The sequence below is a fragment of the Lutra lutra genome, chromosome 2 (assembly GCF_902655055.1).
Source record: "Lutra lutra chromosome 2, mLutLut1.2, whole genome shotgun sequence".
Classification (NCBI taxonomy): domain Eukaryota; kingdom Metazoa; phylum Chordata; class Mammalia; order Carnivora; family Mustelidae; genus Lutra; species Lutra lutra.
The window spans coordinates 138,142,401-138,165,275 of NC_062279.1; the positions used below are offsets into that span (position 1 = coordinate 138,142,401).

Consider the following 22,875-nt stretch of genomic DNA (forward strand, 5'->3'; position numbering starts at 1 on the left):
AGAAATCAGACTCCTCTATTAGAACTGTATTTTTAAAAGTAATTTTTAATGCTGTTGGAACTATGTAAAACCAGACTCTTGCACATGTATTATAATAAAGTAATAATACAACAACTATTAAAGGGGAAAAAATACCACAATGAATATCCTGCTCTAAGACTTTATAAAAGATGAAACTCTGTAACCAATCAGCTCCTGGTACTCTCTGTGCGGGCCAGAAACATGGCACCTGCCCTCAGCACACCGTGACTGGGGACAGAGAGCAGGACTGTCATGCTGGACCAGACAAGACTGCCTTTCACCAGGGACTACGGTCGAGGCTAACACACAGGGCTCAGAGGTGGCCTGCAGGGAAAGATGAGGCAGACCAGTCACATCCTCTTCCAGGGAAACTGAGCTGAGAAACGCTAAGAGAAAAGTCAAGTAGCTACAGAAGCAGAAGAGTAAAGGATTGCAAAGCAAAGGAACTTAGCACACAAGACAGATGACAGATGACAGGGAAGCAGAAACACTGAGGTCAAGGAAAGATAGAAAGCAGAGGTCAAGAAAGCCAGCCGTGGGCAAAAAGAGAGGGGGACAGAAATGAAGAGGGCAGACAAGCAGTGCACGCAACCCCCAGCAGCTGGGAGGGGAGGAAGGAGAGGAGCCCCTTCCCCACAGCTGCCTGGCTTCCTGTCAGCTTTCCAAGCCTGGTTCCAGTTTCCGCGCATCTTGGCTGCCCACACCAGGTACCACAGGCCCGAGTTTCTTGCAGCCCAAAGCGCCCAACGAAAACCCTAACTAACTCCTTTGGCTCATCTAGGATGAACTGAGTAAACATTCCCTTCTGTATGGCAGGAAGACTAGTGTTATATAACCAAGTATCAAGGCATTAACAGCAATTTAATAATATGCTTTCCAGCCCTGCATCCCAATATTCTAGAACAGACAAAAATAGCAGCTACAGAACTGTAATTAAAATAAACATGCTACTTACAAGGGAGAGATAACAGGAGCAGGCCAGTTTGATCACTGGGAATTCTGTCTGACTCTGATCACCTGGAAGGCATGCGCCTCCCCTTGCATTCCCTCTTCAGAAGAATTCTGGTCTGGGATGCCTCGATGGCTCAGTTGGTTGGGCAGCCGACTCTTGGTTTCAGCTCCTGTTATGATCTCAGGGTTCTGGGATGGAGCCCTGCGTCTTTATCTGCAGGCTCTCTGCTCAGTGGGGAGTTGGCTGGAGGATTCTCTCTGTGCCCCTCTCCCCTGCTAGCACATGCACTCTCTCTCAAATAAATAGATTGGTATCTAGATAGAAGAATTCCAGGTCTAGCTCAGCCTTAATGCACCTGGATAAGGTTAAGGGGATATTTCACAGAACACATACAGCTTGTGATACGTCAAGTGAGAACAACCCTCACCTAAGTTCCAGATAAAGCTTCAAAGAGAAAAATGAGCAGGGAAGACCTGAACATAAAGAGGCTATCGTGGCACCAACGACTGGAGAAACTAAACAAGGACGCTTACCAAATATGGTTTCACTTTGCAACGCCAGGTGGATAGCCGCAAGTAAGGGCCTCATTTTGTCAAGTTGTTCATTATAATATTATGCATTTTTCCATATATACAAATGACCTACATATGCAGATGAGTCCCTTATGGAATACATGAGATCCAGCTGAGGTGTCCTAATAGTTCAGGTGTGGCCTAGAAATAGCCCACGAACTGTCTGGAAAAATACTGAAATGGATGGAAAAAGGAATCAATGACAATGACAAAAGCAGTATACTGAGGTGGGGGAGCATTCCATTGCAAAGTGATTTTAAAGTCATTTCCAACAAACTGTTCGTTTCTCGTGTTATAAACAAGGTCATGACACAAGAGATACAGAGCCATATGACCACCAACAATATGATACCAGCAATGTCACCGCCTCATACACCCTCAATTAATTAGGGACTGAAGAACAAAGATGAAAGGCAAGGGAATTTACTTTCTTTCTTTCTTTTTTTTTAAGATTTATTTATCTGACAGAAAGAGCAAGAGTGCACACAAACAGGTTGAGCTGCAGGCAGAGGGAGAGGGAGAAGCAGACTCCCCGCTGAGCGGGGAGCCCAATGTGGGGCTCCAGCCCAGGACCCTGGGATCATAACCTGAGCTGAAGGCAGAGGCTTAACCTACTGAGCCACCCAGGTGCCCTGGAAATGGATTTTTCATATGATTGTTTCACTAATGAATGGGGAAATTAAAGGAATAAAGGTCTTGTTATGTTTCTTCCCCTCTGAATTATATTATACCTGGCTCCTTAATTGGTAAGCAAATGACATATGTTCACATATATGTATATACATACATACATATATAGTATACAGACATATAAGCACACACACACATACTATAATACAATATGCTTATTGAAGGTATTCTCGTTTCAATTGAGTATAGACTAGTGTGGGCTCTAAAGACCCCTGGAAGTCTGGTTTCCATCTTTGGACTTAATGAAACACAATGATTCAAGGAAAGAATAAGGTTACATCAAAATAAACACTTTCAAACTTTTAAAAAAGACAATCACATGCAAGAATTCCTTTCATACCAGTGTCTCTCAACCAATATACTCTCCAAATAAACAAAAATCTCATTCTTTCCCTCAGATTGTTATGCCACCCTAAACATGATTTTGTCAAGCATTGCCTTATGCTCCCCGAATGGAGAAGATATAGACAGAAGATTTTTAGGCTCTTTCCACAGTTTGGCTATTGTGGATATGGCTGCTATAAACCCACAGGTGCACCTGCCCCTTCAGATTACTACATTTGTATCTTTAGCCTAGATGTCCATCAACAGATGAATGGATAAAGAAGATGTGGTATATATATCTACAATGGAATACTACGCAGGCATCAAAAAATGAAATCTTGCCATTTGCAACAATGAGGATGGAACCAGAGGTTTTAGCTAAGTGAAATAAGTCAATCAGAGAAAGACAATTATCATATGATCTCTCTGATATGAGGAATTTGAGAGGCAGGGCGGGGGAGGGGGGAGGGGTGGGAAAAATGAAACAAGACTGTACCGGGAAGGGAGACAAACCAACAGAGACTCTTAATCTCAGGAAACAAACTGAGGGCTGCTGGAGGGGAGGGGAATGGAAGGGATGGGTTGGCAGGGTGATGGACACTGGGGAGGGTATGTGCTATGGTGAGCACTGTGAATTGTGTAACTGGTGATTCACAGACCTATACCCCTGAAACAAATAATACATTACATGTTAATAAAAAAAAGACTTTTGCCCCAACTTTCCTTTCTGTCATTTGCTTGAGAGAGACAGAGAGAGAAACAGAAATAGAGAGGGATAGAGAAAAGGCCTGTTTAAAAAAAAATTATCAGTTACAAAATAACAGTATTTAAAAATGTTTTATTTGAGAGAGAGAAAGAGAGAGAGCGCGCACACAAGTAGGGAGAGGGGTAGGAGAGGGAGAGGCAGAGAATCCAATGCTGACTCCCGCTGAGCACGGAGCCCAACATGGGGCTCCATCTCACAACTCAGATCATAACCTGAGCTGAAATCAAGCGTCAGACACTAAACCAACGGAGCCACCCATGAGCCCCTAACACAACAATATTTAAGATTCTTCTTCAGACTGTACCAACTGTCCTCTCCTAGCTACTACATCAATGATTCAAGAATGCCAGCAATTGTTCTCTGACGGCGAAATTCACGATCCCTTATCCTTTTAGACATGCCAGCGCCATGTCCCTGTTAGGACAGTTGATGGCTGTCAAGTTCATTTCCCAGCAGCATGTCCACTGGACCCACTGACGGCAGGGGCGGGGACCATTCCGGGCACAGAAAGTTGCAGCAAATGCTCCGCTGAGAAAGGCTGAGGCACAGTGGGTCATTGCATCCCAGCACTCCCAGGCTTTAAAACACTTGTCCTTCACGGCTCCAAGGCCAGGGCCTCTGAAATCTAGAGCATGGATAAGGAAAAGAGATTCTTTCCATAGCTCGATCACATCAGTAAGTCACGCCCTCGGGAAAGGCACGAGTTTCCGGCACCCTCACAGTTTCCACTGGGAGCAATCCAGGGCAATCTACGGGCAACAGGAAAGCCAGGCCCTGGGTTCCCAGGTGCCCACCCCAGAATTCTGTCTGCTAGGCCATGAGATGGTGACAAGTGTCGTTTGGGCTTCTGCATTTTTAGAGCATTATTGAATAGACAGGCCATTCTCAAGGGTTTTTGTGGAAGACAAACCATGCCGCTCAAGTCTAGTTTTGAAATACACTTTCAGCATTGGAGAGACCCAGGGGTTCCTCAGCCCTTGGTGGAGCTGACTGGGGTCTTCCCCTGTGTGTCCTGCTCATACTACTATTTGCCAAGTGCAGGGATGTGAAAATAGGTGGGAAGCTCTGTGTTAGACAAAATAAAGCACAACAAGCCTTCAGGTCGCAGCACATTACACTACAAAATTTCTATATGTTGAATCTCAGTGCACACAGACATCATTCAGGTAACAATATGTAGCTGTCCCATAGTTTGTGTATAAAGCTGTACTAAATGTGCTTCCGTTTACTTACATACAATAGGTGCACTGTTCTTTTTTAAGAAAGAAAAATAGGGGCACCTGGGTGTCCCAGTCGGTTAAGTGTCCCACTCTTGGTTTCGGCTCAGGTCATGATCTCAGGGTCGTTAGATCAAGCCCCACGTCGGGCTCTGCCCTCAGCGGGGAGTCTGCTTGAGATTCTCTCCCTTTTCTTCTGCCCCTTCCCCAGCTCATGCTCTCTTTCTCAAATAAATAAATAAATTTTTTTAGAAAGAAAAAAATACACCTAAATTTGTAAAATGGGAGGTGACTCATGTGATATTTGCCTGATCTTTACTTCTCTTTATGCTAGTTCTTGGGAAATTTTTATTAAGATTAAAAAAGTCTCCCCTAAAGTGTTGGAATCTCAAACCCTTTTCTTCAGTCTTCTGAAGGGACCCTGAGGAAGTGACCCAGGGCCATATAACCGGTGGCCAGATCTCAGGCCTCCAGTCCCCCAGCCAGAGTCTCCAATGAACAACCACTGTGACTGATCACCTTCACCTGAACAAGCCAAATGATTAGGAAATTCCTAATAGGATTACTTCAAACCATTTTCAAAAACATCACCAGGAAAACCCCTTAGAAAACCTCAGCTCTTTTAACTTAAATCTGGGAGAGTACCCGGGAATCCAAGGGAAACATTTAGATGTTTGTACTGGCCTACTTCCTTGATGGAACAGGAACATTTCTAACATGGCAGGGCCCATGCCGTGTCATGCAAAATGATCACAGGCAGTGGGTTAGGTTCCTACTTCCCCATTCAGGAGCTGTGTGGATTCAGGCAAGTCACTCAGCCTCTCTGGGCCATAGTTTCCTGACATTAAGTCGGGAACAATTTATCTTCTCTGTCTCCCAGGGTTGCTGATAAGTCTGGCAACATGTAGAATATCTTGCCAGTGAAATGTATCTAGACTTTTTTGAAATAATATATAATTTTAGAGCGAGAGAAGCTTTAGGGGGCTCCTGGGTGGCTCAGTGGGTTAAAGCCTCTGCCTTAGGCTCAGGTCATGATCCCAGGGTCCCAGGATTGAGCCCCGAATTGAGAGCAGGGAGCCTGCTTCTCCCGCTCTCTCTCTGCCTGCCTCTCTGCCCCCTTGTGATCTCTGCTGGTCAAATAAATAAATAAAATCTTTAAAAAAAAAGAGAGAGAGAGAGAAGCATTAGGTCATACATTTCCATCTTCCTGTATTACAGAGAAGGAGACTGAACATTAGATGACAAAGTACTTGCCAATGTTATGTTTTGAATCTTACTAAGTAGTCACCATGGTTATTACCGTCTAGAACAGGTGGATGAATAAATATGGTCTCAGTCCTGGATATGTGTGTTTTCATCCTTATCCTCATCAAACAGAAACTGAGCACCTGTGAAGAGGACACTTTGTTGGGCCCTGGAGATATCATCTATCTCTGCCCCCTTGGAGGAAAGCAGGATCTGACTGGGAAGACAGAGGTAGCTCATGCAGACAAGAACTACTAAAATGACCATTTGCTCCTTTAGTTCAAGGACGCACATTAAGAGATGCTATGGGGACGACTGCCCAGGGCTTGGGAGCTGATGCAAGAGACAGTTTTGAACAGTGTCCTGGAGTTGGGCTTTGGTAGAAGGTAACATTTAAAAGCACTGAAATAAAACTTGCTAAGAAAGTCAAGTTCACACCACAAGAAAAAAAAATGTTCTCATAACTATGTATGGTAAAGACCTGACTTATTACGGCGATCACTTTGCAGTAATTACAAATATCAGATCATTACATTGTACAGCTGAAACTATATAATGTTGTATGTTGATTATACCTCAAATATATAAGTAAACACATACATTCATAAATACATAAATAGCTAGCATGGAGAACCCAAGTGGAATCCCAGTCTGACTACATCCTAGGGTCAGGAAGGAACAAGGCATACAATTTATAAAAACCCCAACTTCTTCACCTAGACAGGGTTGCAGTAAGGACTAAAGGATGTGATGCATCAGAAACATGTAAACAGCGCCGGCTGCTTTGTAAGTGTTCAATAACAAGACCTACTGTGGTTGCTGAAGTGTGGCAGCATAGCCCAGCCAAGAGGGAAGGTATGGGGCATAGAGACCAGATTGTGGCTGGGCAGCCCTGTGCTACACTGTTTGGATTTTATCCTACCCATGACAGCTCTTGGGCTGGAGCTACATATGCCGTTCAGAAATCCCTCTGATGGCAGTTTGCAGTAGTTGGGAAAGGGGAAGCAGAAGTCGGAAGGCAAACTAGGAATTTTTTATGAGGAGGAGATTCATCGAGCCCCTCCTTTTATACCAAGAACTTTCCTTACACAGAACCACCTCTTTAATCCTTGTGAACCCACAGCAAGTTCTTACCCCATTTCACAGATGAGGCAATAGAGGCTCAGAGAGACTAAGAGATGAAGCTAAGATCTGTTAACTGTCCACAGGAGTTCATGGTGGTGCTTCCCCTGTACAGGCTGATAAGGGCCAGTGACCACCAGCTGCAGCCAGGGAAACCGAATCTGCTTCATTACTTGGACGGTAATACTGGCCACTGCAGGGAAGGTGGAAAATTCTCTGCTGTTTTTATTTCCAACGGGGCCAAATTGTCTTAATCCACTCTTTCTGGGTGTGGGGGGTTGAGGGGTGGGAACTAGCCTTTGAAGAGCTGATTTCTAAAGTGACCCATAAGCTTCTACCACTAATGGCAAGTTCGGTCCTCACAAGTTTGATATTTCCAACTTACTCTCCAGAAGGGAAAATGGACCCTTGTAGCTGGGCCCACAGAACAGCTCCTTGTGTGTGCACCCAGAGGGGAGTCACTGTGGCCCCAGCAGCAAACACAGCTCCTTTCCTGGTTTCTTGTGAACTTTTCCCAGACAGAAAAGCACTTCTAGAAGGTGCTTTTCTGTCTGGGATAAATGTCCTCACCGTAGCTCAGCCAGACTTCAAAGGAAGTTTCCAGAATTACCCTGGCACCTAACAACAGATAACTAGACCCAAAGGGAGGTCCTTAGGGTCTGGGAAATAGAACCCACTTTCCACTAGAAGCCTATTTGTACTCTGGTTAGAGAAATGAAGTGAAAATCGCTATACATACCAAGCAGACATATTATTCCAATGGACCCCTGAAACCACCACCAGATTATCACCAATAATGGCTAACAGCGGTGACATGCCAGCTGCTGTCTTTATCACTTTATATGCACTTTCTAATTTAATCCTCACAACATCCTATGCTAGATATAGATAGATAGATAGATAGATAGATAGATATATCATCCCTATTTGATGGATGAGAACACCGGTGCCCAGAGAAGTAGAGAAACTTGCCCAGTGGGCATGTAGCTTAGACAGCAACTCTGGTCACTAGGCCCAAGGCAAGAGAACTCTAAAGCCTGAGACAGTTCACTGTATCAGCTTCTAGAATTATTTCCTTAAGGGAGTGGAGGTACTCAGAAGGAAGTAGTACAAATAAAAAGAGTAATCATCAGAACCTTCTCTAGTTTCCAGGAAATTCAACCTTATTTCAGTCCTTATGGACTTAAGATCCTATCCTTATCATTTCGATGATTTTTTTTAACTGACAATCTATAAAAACTGTGGTATTCTCCTCAACCTACACTTGTGGAACTGTCAGAAATTCTCATATATAACGATGATTTACAGTCAAGAAGAAATACAATAGGCATTCTCTTGGCAACTGTGAGTCAGCTTTTGAATACTGGTTAGCCTGATTTAGTATTCTGCGTATGAGCCTATAGTGGTCCTTCATCTCTCTCTCTTCATCTTCCTAAATCCTAGAGTGGCAGGAGGGGGAGCACTGGTACTTGGCTATCAGCCATGTTTTGTGACAAAGAGAGAGTACTTGAGGAACACCCATCTTCCTGCTGGGATAACAAGGTCATTTTGACTCAGTGTCTAGAATTCTTCTCCAGTGGCTGAATGGCTGTCTTGGTGTCTTGCCCAGCATCCCAATTCCCTTGGTACATAGTCTTCCTACTTGCTAACACCTGTTCATCTCTGCCTATATCTTAACTAAATGCCTTTTGCTAAGATGTTTCCAGAAACATGCCTAGCCTCAGGGAGTCTAAATGTCTACCTCCATTCTCCCAGGACCAGCCTCTCCCACCACCAACCCAGGATTTAGCCCTTCCCTGCCTGGATTCCCACAAGGCCTGGAGCCTGTTTTTCAATCAATGGAATTAATAACTCATGCCGAATCCATGGGAGCAAGGGGCCTTTGGGGGATGAGAAAAAGTTTACTCAAGCCAAGCTTCAAATGACACAAAATTAAAGTGTTATGAGATGACCTGGGCATATGAGCCAATTATTGTTTGCCAAAGTGATCACCACATATGCCATGATGAAACAGGTATTTGGTCATTTGAGAAGTTCCACTGCTCACTGATCATTCACCTCTACTCATTTCCCATAAAAAACAAAAGCACTCAGAAATCTAGAAGGAACGGTGACCGTGCATGCTGCACCAAGTGTGTTTACTGAAATCCTTTCATTGAAGCTTTCCACCTGGTTCTACAAAGACGTAAGTCACTGTCATGAAAAAGCCAAGGCCACACTTATTTTTACTCAGTCTGAACTTAGGTTAGAGATCCAAACATGCCCCAAATCGATCATTCGTTTATCAATTCAATCATTCATTCATCCTGCAAACATTTACACAGTGACTCACCAGATGTCTAGTATGGGGCTGAGTCATGGCAATGCTATGTTGATCTTAACAAAACCCAAGGTTAATGGGGACTAACTAATTTAGTAAATAATGGAAGTAGATCACACTATGATTCTGGCCTAAAATTAATTCTCAAAAGTAATACCATTCTGGGGCGCCTGGGTGGCTCAGTCGGTTAAATGTCTGCCTTTGACTCAGGTCATAATCTTAGGGTCCTGGGATCAAGTACCACATCAGGCTCCCTGCTCAGCAGAGAGCTTGCCTCTCCCTCTCTCTCTGCCCCTCGCCTGGTTGTGCTCTCTTGCTTCTTCCCTGTCAAATAAAATCTTTCAAAAAATTTTTAAAAAATTTAAAAAAGGTAATACCATTCTCAACCTTTCACTCTTCAGCTATTATTAAAACAATTAAACCACTATTTTCTGCTCCATGCTACTGTTACTTATTTGGTGTTTTTTCTATATTACTTTGAAAAGATTCTCATCACCATTTTGTCTGAAATGTCACTCTCATCCCCTCCAAGGTGCATCTCTGATTCCCCCCCTTCTTTCTTTCTCAGACATTGGATTTTGCCAGTAATTCTCCTTCCTATCAATGAATTATGACTAATTACTCTTTAGGCTTTCTCTTATCATCTTTCATGCCTGCCCTCATCCCTGCTTTTCTCCCTCTTCTTCATTTATTTCAACTTCCTTTGGGAGTAGGTGAGCTTTTCAATTTTTCTTAGACCATCAAATTATATTGCATGATGGAAAACACAGTATCTACTCATTAGAGTCCTTTCAAATGAGAAAGGCCTTACTATGTCTGAGTGATTATGGCATCTTGAATTACAAACTCTAATAACTCCTGGTAATCACCCCTTATATGCTGTGCACTCACTCTCAGCTTCTCTTCTCAAGACCCTGGCAGGCTGACATAAGTAAAAGGTGTCCATACACCACAACTTAATCATTACGGCCTTCCTTCAAGGACTTATTATGAAGAAGGTATCACCAACAGACTCAGTCTTAAACTAACCAATTTTTATCATGACCGCCCAGTCTCAGACAGCTTCCTTCCGATCTGGATAGGCATTTAGAATTACTGAAATGAGAATATTTTAACATACAGGCTCCATAAAAGTGTCAAATTTAACGATCAAAAATGCTGCTTTTCAGAGGCGCCTGGGTGGCTCAGCTGGTTGAGCATCCAACTCGATTTTGGCTCAGGCCAGGATCTCAGGGTCATGAGATCCAGCCCTGCGTCAGGCTCCGTGCTGGTCGTGGAGCCTGCTTAGGATTCTCTCGTTCTCCCTGTTCCTCTCCCACACTAAGAAAAAAAAAAAAATGCTGCTTTTCAATTACATAGGTAGCATTACTTTCTGACTAAATTTAGGATAATCAAAATCACAAAGATAGCAAGTGATGGTAATTTGTGAAATGAGACCAAATGGACCTGATTAATGCAAGGTCACTGGGCAGTTTCCAGGGTCAGCTGGCCATTTCTGCTCTACCCTTCTCTCTTACCAGTCCTTCAAAAAGTGCTAAGGATGGGATGCCTGGGTAGCTCAGTGGGTTAAGCCGCTGCCTTTGGCGCAGGTCATGATCCCAGCATCCTGGGATCGAGTCCCGCGTCAGGCTCCTTGTTCGGCAGGGAGCCTGCTTCTCTCTCTGCCTCTGCCTGTGTGCTCTCTCTTTCTGACAAATAAATAAAATCTTAAAAAAAAAAAAAAGTGCTAAGGAAAAGAAACCGGATACAGGCTAAAGCCAGAGTTGGTCTATTACTGGTTCGATAGGCACCTAAAACACCCTTGTCCAGCGTCAGCTCTGTGGAGTGCAGTAGGTAAGAACGATGTAGGAAGTACCACAGGAGCTCCAATATCACAAGGCTATGATGTAGCCTAGAAGGGCAGCCTTATCAGCACTGCCAGCTACATGTCTTTGAAGGCTTTTTCAACATTCCCTTTGAATCTGGAGTAGGAAGGCTTTCTATGATTCATAATCCAGAAACCGCTTTTTTTAAACCCCCAAATCTCTACATGCCAAAAATACCCTAAGTTACAAAAGACAGATGGGGAAAAAAGATGCAACTCAGATCACAGACAAAAAGACTCATGTCCTTAATATATAAATAGTTCCTAAATGCTAGTAAGGAAAAGAGCAGCCACCCAATAGAAAGTGAGCAAAGAACAATAACGGACAATTTACTGAAGAGGAAGGAGAAATCATTTATAAATACATAAAAAATGTTCAACATCACTTATAGGAGAAAGGCAAGTTAAAAACATACTGAGATACCATTTTCACTTATCAGAATGGGAAGAATCCAAAATGTGGTAGCACATTCTCTTTATAATGAGCCTGGGAAAAAAAGGCAGTCCTCACATATTGCCTGGGAGAGAGAGGAACTCGGTAAAACCCCAAGGGAGGGCGACTTAGCAACAGGTATGGACATTCCAAATACAAGTATTATTCCACAGCTCTGAAATTTCACTTCTTGGTATTTATCCTACAGGTCTGTTTCACTTGGCCAAATAACATTAGAGCAGCATTAGTTTGATGTTAAATGTCTGAAAACAACAAAGGGGAGAAGTTAAATAAACGATGGCTCTGTCATATAATGGAATAACAGGCAGCCCTAAAAAAAGAAAATTGGCAGCATTCTATGTCCTGAGAGAGGAAGAGATACTATTCACTGAAAAAGCGTAACGTATTCACAGAAAAGCCTTTCTGTACCAGGAGTTGAGCCCACAAGGTGGGCTAAAGCCATATACTGGTGTTGGCTTGTATATGCAGAAAAGAATCTGGGGAAGATACACAAAAAAATAGGGGCCACCAAGAGGGAAGAATGGGGCTGAGAGATAGTGCAGTGTAAACCTTCTAATATCTATGGGTCTTTGAATCATAGAAATGTATTATTATTTGAAACATTTAAATTTTAAGAAGTGTCTTCTTCTTGTTAAAGACATTCTTTGCTGAGAATAGTAATAAATCATTAACCTCAAGAATTAGAGGATACCTAAGGGAAAACTGCTAAGGGTCATCATTTGTAGTCTCTTCTTGTCTAGTATAGCTTCCCAAACATGAGTTATGGACCTCTCACAACCCCCACCCCTAGTAGTACCTTTCCTTAAAATGGCATTACTTACATACACACAAGCTCAGAACCGAGTATAAACTTCTTAGGCTCAAAGCTCATTTACTATTCTAAAACCAAAATGTATTTTCAAATTAAATTCAGCAAAATTATAGAACCAAGAAATATCTAAAATAACTACAGTGTAACTGAAAGATGAGGTTGAGTTGTGTGAACTATAGGGTCCCTCGCAGCAAGAATCCTGTGTAGGCTCTCTGGGATTCAGCCCAATGCGTACGGTGGACTCTACCACCATGGTACTCTATTCACATTTAGGAAACCTTTGTATGTATAGTGTGTTGAGAAATCAGCATATCTTCCTCTGATCAAATGTACCTTTGAGGTATTCAACTCCTCTGTCACTTTCTCAGTGGCTGAAAACAGCTGATACAGAAGTACCAGACATAAATCCAAGTGCTCCCTGAGTACTGAAATTGGAATCGTTCATAAGGTGGTCACTCCAATAACCTGGGATCAAGTTGTATTAAGATTATTTTATTCACATCACTAATTTTTAACATCAGTGTGCTTCCTATATCAGGATATAGAACATCATCATTCTATGGCTAAGTGTCTGCCTTCTGCTCGGGTCATGATCCCAGCGTCCTGGGATCAAGTACCACATCCCACTCCTTGCTCAGCAGGGAGCCTGCTTCTCCCTCTGCCTCTGCCTGCCACTCTGCCTCCCTGTGCTCGCTCGCTCTCTCTCTCTCTGACAAATAAATAAAATCTAAAAAAAAAAAAAAAAAGACTGTCACCATTCTTGTGTTTTTTTCTGTCTCTCATTTCATTATATGGCAATTCTATCATGTATTTAACCTTTCTCCTATGAAGAGACATTTATGGGGTTTTCAAACACTTACAATAAAACTAATGCTGTGAAATGAAAATACCAAATTTAAAAATTATGACCAGAACTCAAGCTGAGAGTGAACCCAGGCCCTAGGACACAAAAGACAACAGTAATCAGTTACTATGTTTGTGAGATGCTACCTCTATTCATTGCCCCAGCTGAAGACTGCCCTAGTTTTCGGGCCTCTGAGGGGTCAACTCTGGCCCAAGTCGGGCTTCACCTTCGATGCCCTCTTTGTGTCACTGCCCACAGCTGTGGAATGAGCCTGGTCCCATTCCAGTGCCCACTCCCAGGCTTTCAAACCCCAGCCTGGGGCAGAGTCTGGAACTACTTATGGGCTAGGATGAGAGTATGGACAATCCATGATGACATAATCCCCATTTAGTACAAATAACAAATCTCCACAGAGGGCACATGCATTTCAATCTGCATTTCAACATCTCTCTCATTAAGTCTTAACCAAAACCAAGAAACTAATTTCAGCATAAAACATCTGTGCAGATTCTTGCTGAATCCAGTCTCTCTAGAGTAGGGGTGATGTCATACATTTTTGCATCTTCGGTGCCTAACAGGTGGTTAACACCTAAATCTTGAGTGAGTCAATGGATGAAAAATTGAATGAGCGAGTAGTGAATTAGCAGAGAGTAGAAATAGGGAAAAGGCCAAAAACCACTCCTCCAACTCTACCACGTGCTGGTAGGCTCCACTTGAGACATGAGCTGGCCTCTCCTTTATGGGTCTAATACCTCTTTGATTACACAGAAGCAGTATTACCGTTTTCTAATTAAAATCTTTCTCCACTTCTAATGTTCTTTATCCTATTTTTCCGACAGACTATGCTTTTTAGAGTTTTTGTATGCATTTATTTGCGAAGCATTTGCAGGTATATTAGAGACAGCAATCTGACATTTGGCCCTCACCAAGACTAAAGATAAAACAAGTAGATTCTACCGGACTTCAGTTAATAAAGAATGTAATGTGGTAAACACTTTTCCATCAAATGGTACTGTGATTATAAAGGTCACTGGCTACATACTTCAGGCACATTCTTTTGATACCACGTTCAACATCAGTCAGGAATGTTGGCCACAGTCCAATCCAAGGAAGAAAGGAAACAATTTTCTCTCAAGTTCAAACAGCCTCTGAGCTACATGAAGGTCTGCATTTACTTATTTATTTTACTTCAAATGGTAGAGAATTAACGGTTCTGCCAAAGCTTTTGATTAAGTTAGCCACTTTAAGAAAAGGTAGAAATCTACTTCCTTTGATGAAAATGTAAGCATATGTAATACAAATAAATGGGAGTATTTACTGCCATTCTGGGGTCCATACCAGATTCTTCAGGCATTGCTTTGTTCCCCTTTGAATCTTTCTTCTTTTTGGGTTTTCTGTATGTCACAGTCCTCATTCACCATTGCTATGCACGCGCCATTAACCAGTTGCCCCATCTCTCCATTGACATTTCGGGTTTCACATGGTAACACAGTGAAACCATCTCAGTGGATCTCAGAATGCAAAACCCTCATAGAAGTAATGGGTTAAGGGTGTACCTTAGCGAATCTGCTTTCCCTAAGATGTCAGGGACACATGTGGTTTGAACAAATCCCAGTTTTGTTTTTTTTTTTTTTTTTTTGTTTTTAGATTTTATTTATTTATTTGACAGACAGAGATCACAAGTAAGCAGAGAGGCAGGCAGAGAGAGAGGGGAAAGCAGGCTCCCCGCCGAGCAGAGAGCCCGATGCAGGGCTCAATCCCAGGACCCTGAGATCACCACCCAAGCCGAAGGCAGAGGATCAAACTCACTGAGCCACCCAGGTGTCCCACAAATCCCAGTTTTGTTTTTTTTTTAAAGATTTTATTTATTTATTTGACAGAGAGATCACAAGCAGGCAGAGAGGCAGGCAGAGAGAGAGGAAGCAGGCTCCCTGCTGAGCAGAGAGCCCGATGCGGGGCTCAATCCCAGGACTCTGAGATCATGACCTGAGCCGAAGGCAGCGGCTTAACCCACTGAGCCACCCAGGCGCCCCCAAATCCCAGTTTTAAGGTGACTTAACTACCACTAGAAGACTCTGATGATGTGGACATGAGGCTGCATGCAACCATATTCCCCAAGTTCAACTTGTCCATCACAACAGCCAAGAGCCCACTGACGGCACTAGGGAAGGTGGTCATTTCCCTTCTGTGAAAGAAGCTCTACTTTCAGGGCACCTGGGTGGCTCAGTGGGTTAAAGCCTCTGCCTTCGGCTCAGGTCCTCGGAATCAGGCTCTCTGCTCGGCAGGGAGCCTGCTTCCTCCTTTCTCTCTGCCTGCCTCTCTGCCTACTTGTGATCTCTGTCTGTCAAATAAATAAATAAAATCTTAAAAAAAAAAAAAAGAAGCTCTACTTTCCTTCCTCCTGGTTTTCAAAGTAGAATAAAAAACAATGATGCAACAGGATTTTCTCCCTTACAGTGTTCCTTTGTAAAAAAAAAAAAAAAAAAAAAATCTCCCTTTTAGGCAATTATTTCACTTGGGATTTGAGCAAGCACTCTATTTTGGAGGCACATCATCACTGACTCTCCCAGACATTTTTGTCATGACCTCTATGGTGCCAAAAATCTCAGTGTTAGTGAGTGGCAGATACTATGTCTTCCCCCACAGACACTCTTGGCTACTTTAGACAGAAAAAACTTTCACCTGCTTGGTCTCTTCCCATAACTTCATAGAGCTTCACCTTTTAGTCCCACTCTTCCTGGAGGCACTAAAAGCTTTCACCTGAGTGTTCAGCCTTTGATAAGATTAGCAAGGTTGCTTGGGTCCATCAATGAGCAGCTCTCCCTCACCAGACCACTTTGACAATTAACACCTCTCTAACAGCCTGGTGTGTGCAAGCGGGCCACTCCGAGGACAAAAGCACCTGGTCAGGAAGAAGGCCTCCGGTCTAAGCTGTTGGAATCAGGGGAAATCAAACATCAGATACTCTGACAAATGACAGATCAGGGCACTGTCTACCTGAAACAGCTACAAGAAACAGAACACGCATTTGCTTGCACACCAAAGCCACCAACACACAATGGTAAGGAGCTGAGCACCACAGGTGGCAAATACAAATGATGGGTCCTCCCCATCCCAAAATGGAGAACACTGTAGATAGGCCTTTTTACTGCCAGAACAATCATTGTCCACCCTCAAGAGACTTTGAACTGCTATTCTAAACAATCAGTCAGGGGCACGTGGGTGGCTCATATGGTCGGACATCTGCCTTCAGCTCAGGTCTAGACCTCCAGGTCCTAGGATTGAGCCTTATGTCAGGCTTCTGACTCAATAGGGAGTCTGCTTCTCTCTCTCCCTCTCCCTCTGCCTCTCCCCCCTGCTTGTGTTCTCTCCATCTCTCTCTCTCAAATGAATAAAGAGAATCTTTAAAAAATAAAATAAAGAGTCAAACACTACTTACCAGTCTTCAACGAATTCAAGTTTTAAATGATACCTATCCATTACCCAAAGATGGTCAACCACATTGGTACCCTGACCGTGGCACCATTTAAACTTGCTTCCAGAAATGCAGGGGAGACAGGAGGTAGGCTGCGTAGTGTTTCAGCAGGTGGGGTCAAGGCAGACTGCTGGGGTTCACACACCGCTAGCACAAGCCCTTACTGAGTGACTGGGCTCAGTCTCCTCCGCCAAAAAGCAGGAATCATGGTAAGTGCTACTTTTGGGGGTTGTTCTGATGATCAAAGGAGCACACCAGACTCTCAATAAGTATTCAACTGGTATTACATATCATCATTATTAAGATCACTAATTATTATGAGGAGTCTCACTGCCCAAATCTAGACACTGTCCTCTGATTAGCCCATTTTAAAAAAAAAACAAAAAACAAAAAACACAAGCCTTTGAAATCACCAGAATGACTGATTCACCAAAGGGTAGATGGTTTGCAAGCTGGTGCCTGTTTCGTGACAGAATACCAGGTCTAAAACCTGGGTCCTAGCTCACAGGAAAACAATACTAAGCTAAATGTTGGCGAAGCACCTCAGTGCATCCAGACTCCTAATACATACAATCTTAGTGAAAATCCCAAGGAGCAGTTATCTTTCTCACCTTACACCTGCAGGAAAAAAGACCCGGAATTGGTAGAACTGGGGCTCAGAGCCCCATTTCTCTCTTATTCCAAATCCTCTTCTTCCACTACATCAGGAAGTGAAAATGATTCCTAACTGGTGCTTTGGAACTCGAGGCTGAATCCAGTCAGAAGCAAGGCTCCTTGGGGCCTCCACTGCTTTTTGATAACAGAACCTGTCTACTGCCGAAAGGAGCTGAGTTCCATGGGGTGAACCTCCCCACTCTCACTGCCCGTTCTGGAACTCCTCTTCATCAGAGCCATGATTTACTGAGCTCTTGCTAGGCTCCAAGTGCTGTCCTCAACGCTTGCCATTTGTCATTGTAAACAACTCCAGTACAAGGGTACTTGGACCCTTCTTTTAAAGATGAGAAGACTGAGGCAGGGAAATGCAATTTGTCTCAAATCACACCAGCTTGGAAGTGAGTAGATTTCCAACTCAAGCACAGGGCTCTTTCAGGTCTCAGAGCAATGTCTGCATTGCAAAAAGGTACCTGGGTAAGAGGGATGGGTGGTAAGTGGTGCTAAAATGTAGCCTCAGCTCCATCTAAGGTGGGGGGGAGGGGCTGTGCTTTCCCAGCTACATGGCTCAGAAGGGATACCTTGACCTGCTCAGGGAGCAGCTTCAAAGCCATGCTCTTAAACACAACTCTATACTCTTAAACACTACACCACGGTCCCTATGGGGAGTACCCGATGAAAACACAAACTCAAAAGAGCACTGATGTGTGTATGAATAATGCAATAAGAAGTAATGGATTCTGAGTCATTAAAGGGGAGTGGAATTTAGAGGCATGGGCTAGATCATATATACCTTAATCTTCCCCTGGCTAACTTCCAAGACAGCAAGTCTCCACGGACAGTTGCTTATCCTTGTCAGACACCTGCCACAGGCCTTGTTTGGAAAGAAAACCACACACTAACCGGTACCTTTGTACAGCAACAGATATATTCCATTATGTAAATGTGTTCTGCCCTAATAGGGAGATACTCCTATAAGACGTCTCAAATACACAAAGACCTTTGGGAAATCAGAACTCCTTTCCCAATTAGGACACTCTCATTGTTTCTTCATCCAAGTTCTCAAACAAACCATTGCTCAGTTCCCATCTCATCTCATTAAGTGTTTATTTCATTAACTGAAATAAAATCTGGTCTTGGTAAGCTTGCTTCAGCCACACTGCCACCAGCTAAAACCGGTTTCGATACCCAACTCAGGTCTTTCCAGAGCTGTTTATACCACAGGATGTTACACTCCACCGAGCCCCAGAATTCCTTCAGTGTTATCAGGAGACCAGGTTTTCTATGGAAAGTGTGATTATTAGAATCAGTAACCCTTTGGGGCTAATTTCAAAGCTGTTGAATAAATAGCAGGGAATGAACATTCCTACTGATACATTCCGACCAACAGCATCTACTTGTAAACTGTCATAACGGGCATCATGGTGAAACTGTACAGTGCCAGTGTAAGTAACAGCCTGAGACTAGCCGGCTCCATGAGGCGTGGGTTCGCCACTCTGCCCTGGTCCCATCGCTCTTGATTGTCTTCCTGACGCCGGGATGAAGACCAGCTTCCACTTAGCACCTCGCACTAAAAAAAAACTACAGTTATTGTTCATAGTAATGAAATGTATCTCTATAACCATAAACTACATCTCTATTAAAGCTAGAAAAACAAAGAAAGAGAAAAAACAAAAACAGGCTGAGAGGCCTGTATGTTTCAAAATATTTGGGAAAAGGTATTTCTTTCTGCAATAAAGAATCTTCCTAAGTGTTTAACATTTTTAAAAAACTGACCTTTCTTATATAGACAATATCCCTCTTCCCTCCACTCCCTCCTTCCTCAGGCCCCTTCAAAAAGCATTATTTGAGTTTAAAATGCCAGGAGTTATTAAACATCCAGTTACTAATCCCTCCTTTATTTAGCTGGTGTCAAGATCAGACTTGCCCTGGGGAAAATAAGAAACAGTCTTCCCAGAGAAATTTTTTTTTTTTTTTAAGATTTTATTTATTTATTTCACAGACAGAGATCACAAGTAGGCAGAGCAGCAGGCAGAGGCGGGGGTGGGGGGGTGGGGGGGTGGGAACAGGCTCCCTGCTGAGCAGAGAGCCGAATGCGGGGCTTGATCCCAGGACCCTGAGACCATGACCTGAACCGAAGGCAGAGGTTTTAACCCACTGAGCCACCCAGGCACCCCAAAATTTCTCTTTCTGAGAGTTGTTTCCTAGATCCTTCAGGGGCTTGGGGGAGGGAAGGACTGTAAGTCCTTCTTAATGCCTGGAGCTTCATTTTCCCTTAAATTTCAGCAAAGAACCCAACAACTTCAAACTACACAACACTAAATTCTTAGTGTGTGTGTTTACACTCATTTCTTCCCGATTGTCCCTGGGAGCCTGGGAAGCTGGACAAAGGGCTGCCCAAGAACAGGGAGGCAGGCTTCCTCCGCACTTCCTGCTTTGATTGTCCCAGAATGAAATCATAACAAGGTACATGGAACTGTCTGACTGTGTGGGACGTAAAAATCATGCGTGATCTACTCCCGAAGAAATAAGGAATAGTCCGTCAGTTTCGCTTAGATTTAAAAAATACAGGACCTGACAACTGGCCACTCCAGACAGTTACTGAAACCAAACATTTTTCTTTTCTTTTCCTTTTTCTTCTCTTCTTTCCTCCCCTTCCTTTCTTTCCTTCCTTCTTTCTAAGGAACTTCTGTCTGCTCCTGCAGGCAAGTCTGTCTTGTGTACGCACTATTTCCACTTGGTGCTTGCTGTCACCAAGGTGAGGGCTGCCCAGTGGGTTCAGGATACTGTCACTGCGGCTATTGCTGATTTGGCAGAGGGGATGGAGGATTCCTTGGAAATACAAAATCTGGACCCCATATGAAACCTGACAGATGCTTTCAGCTTCCCAAGCACTTTCAGTAGCTCATTTGATCCTCACAATGAAGATGTCAGGTGGCTGGGGGGAACCACTCTCCTTTTCAGAAAGAAAATAGTCCCAAGGAAGTTAAGAGTCATGGTCACACATTTAAGAGCTAGTATGGGGGCGCCTGGATGGCTCAGTGGGTTAAAGCCTCAGCTTTCAGCTCAGGTCATGATCCCAGGGTCCTGGGATCAAGCCCTACATCAGGCTTTCTGCTCAGTGAGGAGCCTCCTTCCTCCTCTCTCTCTGCCTGCCTCTCTGCCTACTTGTGGTCTTTGCCTGTCAAATAAATAAATAAAATCTTTACAAAATTAAAAAAAAAAAACTTAAAAAAAAAAAAAAGAGCTAGCATGGCTGGGTCTCCTTCCATTCTAGAAATCCCTTGAAGATAGCAACCACCAAGAATGTTTAAGCTCTCTTACTCTGAGTATAATTTTCAATGAAAGGCAAATACATAATTTCTTATCAAACTCTTTCTCTCTGCCACAAACAATCTCAAACAGCAACAAATATTCTCTGTGACATTTACATTCTATTTGAAGAGCATCTCCAAGGCCCCTTCAGAGATAACTAGGCCAATGACTAAAAAACCTTTTTGAAAATACTCTTGCTCCTCTGTTTAAGCATTAGGGATCCTTTAAGACAAAGTTCAAGCTGGTAAATATGAACAAGGAAAAGAAAGTGCTGAGCTAAGGACGTTAAAAATCTGTGTGTTCTTCTACACTTTAAAAATGTCCATTATCCTCCCTCTCCCACTCCCCCTGCTTATGTTCTCTCTCTCTCTCTCGCTCTCTGTCAATAAAAAAATCTTAAAATGTGGGTTATAAGCATAAGAGAAATAGAAACCTGCAGGAGGCTTTTAAAAGCACACATGCTAAAGCTTAGCACAGCTGTGACATCCAATTGTATACAGTCCCAGTAACAAACTGAAATGTCCACAAAAGGCAAAAGAGCAAGGAGGTGTCCTCTGCAGCCCAAAGTTTCTATTGGCACTAAGGAAGGGGAGACAGATCAAAATACTTTCTAGATATTTCTCTACCCAGGGTACAAGTGAAGTTATTTAAGTTGTGAAAAAGTCCTAGGGTGTTTGTGTGGTCAAACACATCCCTGAAGTTGGCATCATAAGGACAAAATTAGCAGGACCCCAAAACAGAACAGCCCATACGTTTATGAATCTTTTCAAAAACAAAATGACATGAGGCCTTTATGGAATCTGCCATGAAGATGGGGTTGTCAGGAGAGGGGGAAACTGGCTCTTACCGGGGAGAGTGCAAGGAAGAAGGGGACAGTGGGCTCTCAGATACACAGACAAGAACAGACAAATGGTTAAAGTCACAGAGCAGATGGCACCCCGTCCTCAAGATCCCAGGTTACACTGGGGCAGTAACCTCGGGCCAGGACTGAGAGACTAGAGATGACCCAGCTGAAACACAGAGAACAGGAAGAAAGAGGAGTTTGCAGTTCTTAGATTTTGAGGATTAGCTTCTGGCAGTTAAGCGAGGTGGGGGGGGGCAGGCTCTGTAATGATTAGCCAGGCCATCTGCTTAGAACTGCACAAACACGGTCTGATAGCAGACCTGAAGGGGGCAAAAGGGAAATGTCAACTCACTGTTGTGTATTTAGACCCCATTTCTCTCTGCCCTTGCCCACGGAGGAGGAGAAATGATAAGGGAGAAACAGGGGAGTTACCTGTTAGAGCTGTGAGCTCTACATTACAGAGCATCCCAGGGAGGGCTGCCTGCAAAGGGCATCTAGAAGGAAGGGAAAAACCAGCTCCCTCCCTTCCTGGGCCCTTCCCTCTCCCCCTACACACACACACACACACACACACACACACGCACACGCACACGCACACGCCGCCCCCAGGGTCCTCCCCACCATAACAAACTGAGAATTGTGGTTGAACAGTCCCACATCTGGGTATCAGGATAAGAGTAAAAGAAGCAAGAGCATTTTTATCACTGTATTCAAGGACACTGATGTATTACCATTGTTTAAACAATATACAGCCACAGAATTACCTAAAAATGGATACAACTTCTTACAGTGCATAGTAATCCTGGTAAAAGCAACAGCAATAAATTTCTGACAACTGCTTTGGTGGGAAATTCGGCACTGAGAAAGGTAAGACTGTAGGGTATGAGCTCTTCCTTTATTTGGTTCACAATCCCCTTTAAGCAGCTAATGAAGTGGCAGAGCCTCTGCTCTAGAAAAACACACACTCCTAATGAATTCCGTAAGTCTTATGTACAATTTCAGGCCATTCAAGGACCTCCTCAAATCCCCACCAGCTTAAGTATTTCTAAAAGGAAAAAAGGTCTGAGAAGTATGATCCCACTGAAATCTCAATATTTTTATACCCCCACAGAGAAAAGCAGATACTAAGCAGAGAAAATCTTTATGATATTTGACATAAATTACATTACTCAAAAATCAAGACTGTATGTCAAGTTTACATTTTACCTCCTTGGCGGCCATACATTCTTTGAGATTGACCTCATTCGTGATATGCATGGATACTGGTTTTCTTTGTGGAATAGTCATACAAAGAGGCCTTGCCCTTGTCTGTCCTTCACCCAGAGTGTCAATGCTTCTTAACTTGAATGGCTCCATATTGTGGTCCCAAAGACAGCTTGCTAGAAAAC

General features: G+C 43.4%; 1 protein-coding gene across 2 annotated transcripts in view; it reads right to left on the reverse strand.

The window, feature by feature from the left end:
• TBC1D9 (TBC1 domain family member 9) overlaps nt 1-22,875 on the reverse strand; it is a 123,161-nt gene that overhangs the window by 83,888 nt on the left and 16,398 nt on the right. The window contains exon 1 of one of the 2 annotated variants that reach the window (XM_047718512.1): nt 22,694-22,727. The exons of the other annotated variant lie outside the window; for it this stretch is intronic. Within the exon in view, the coding sequence (XP_047574468.1) occupies nt 22,694-22,712 (19 nt within the window). The 5' untranslated portion in view covers nt 22,713-22,727. Of the gene's footprint in view, nt 1-22,693; nt 22,728-22,875 lie in introns of those variants that run through there. 2 annotated transcript variants of the gene reach the window in all.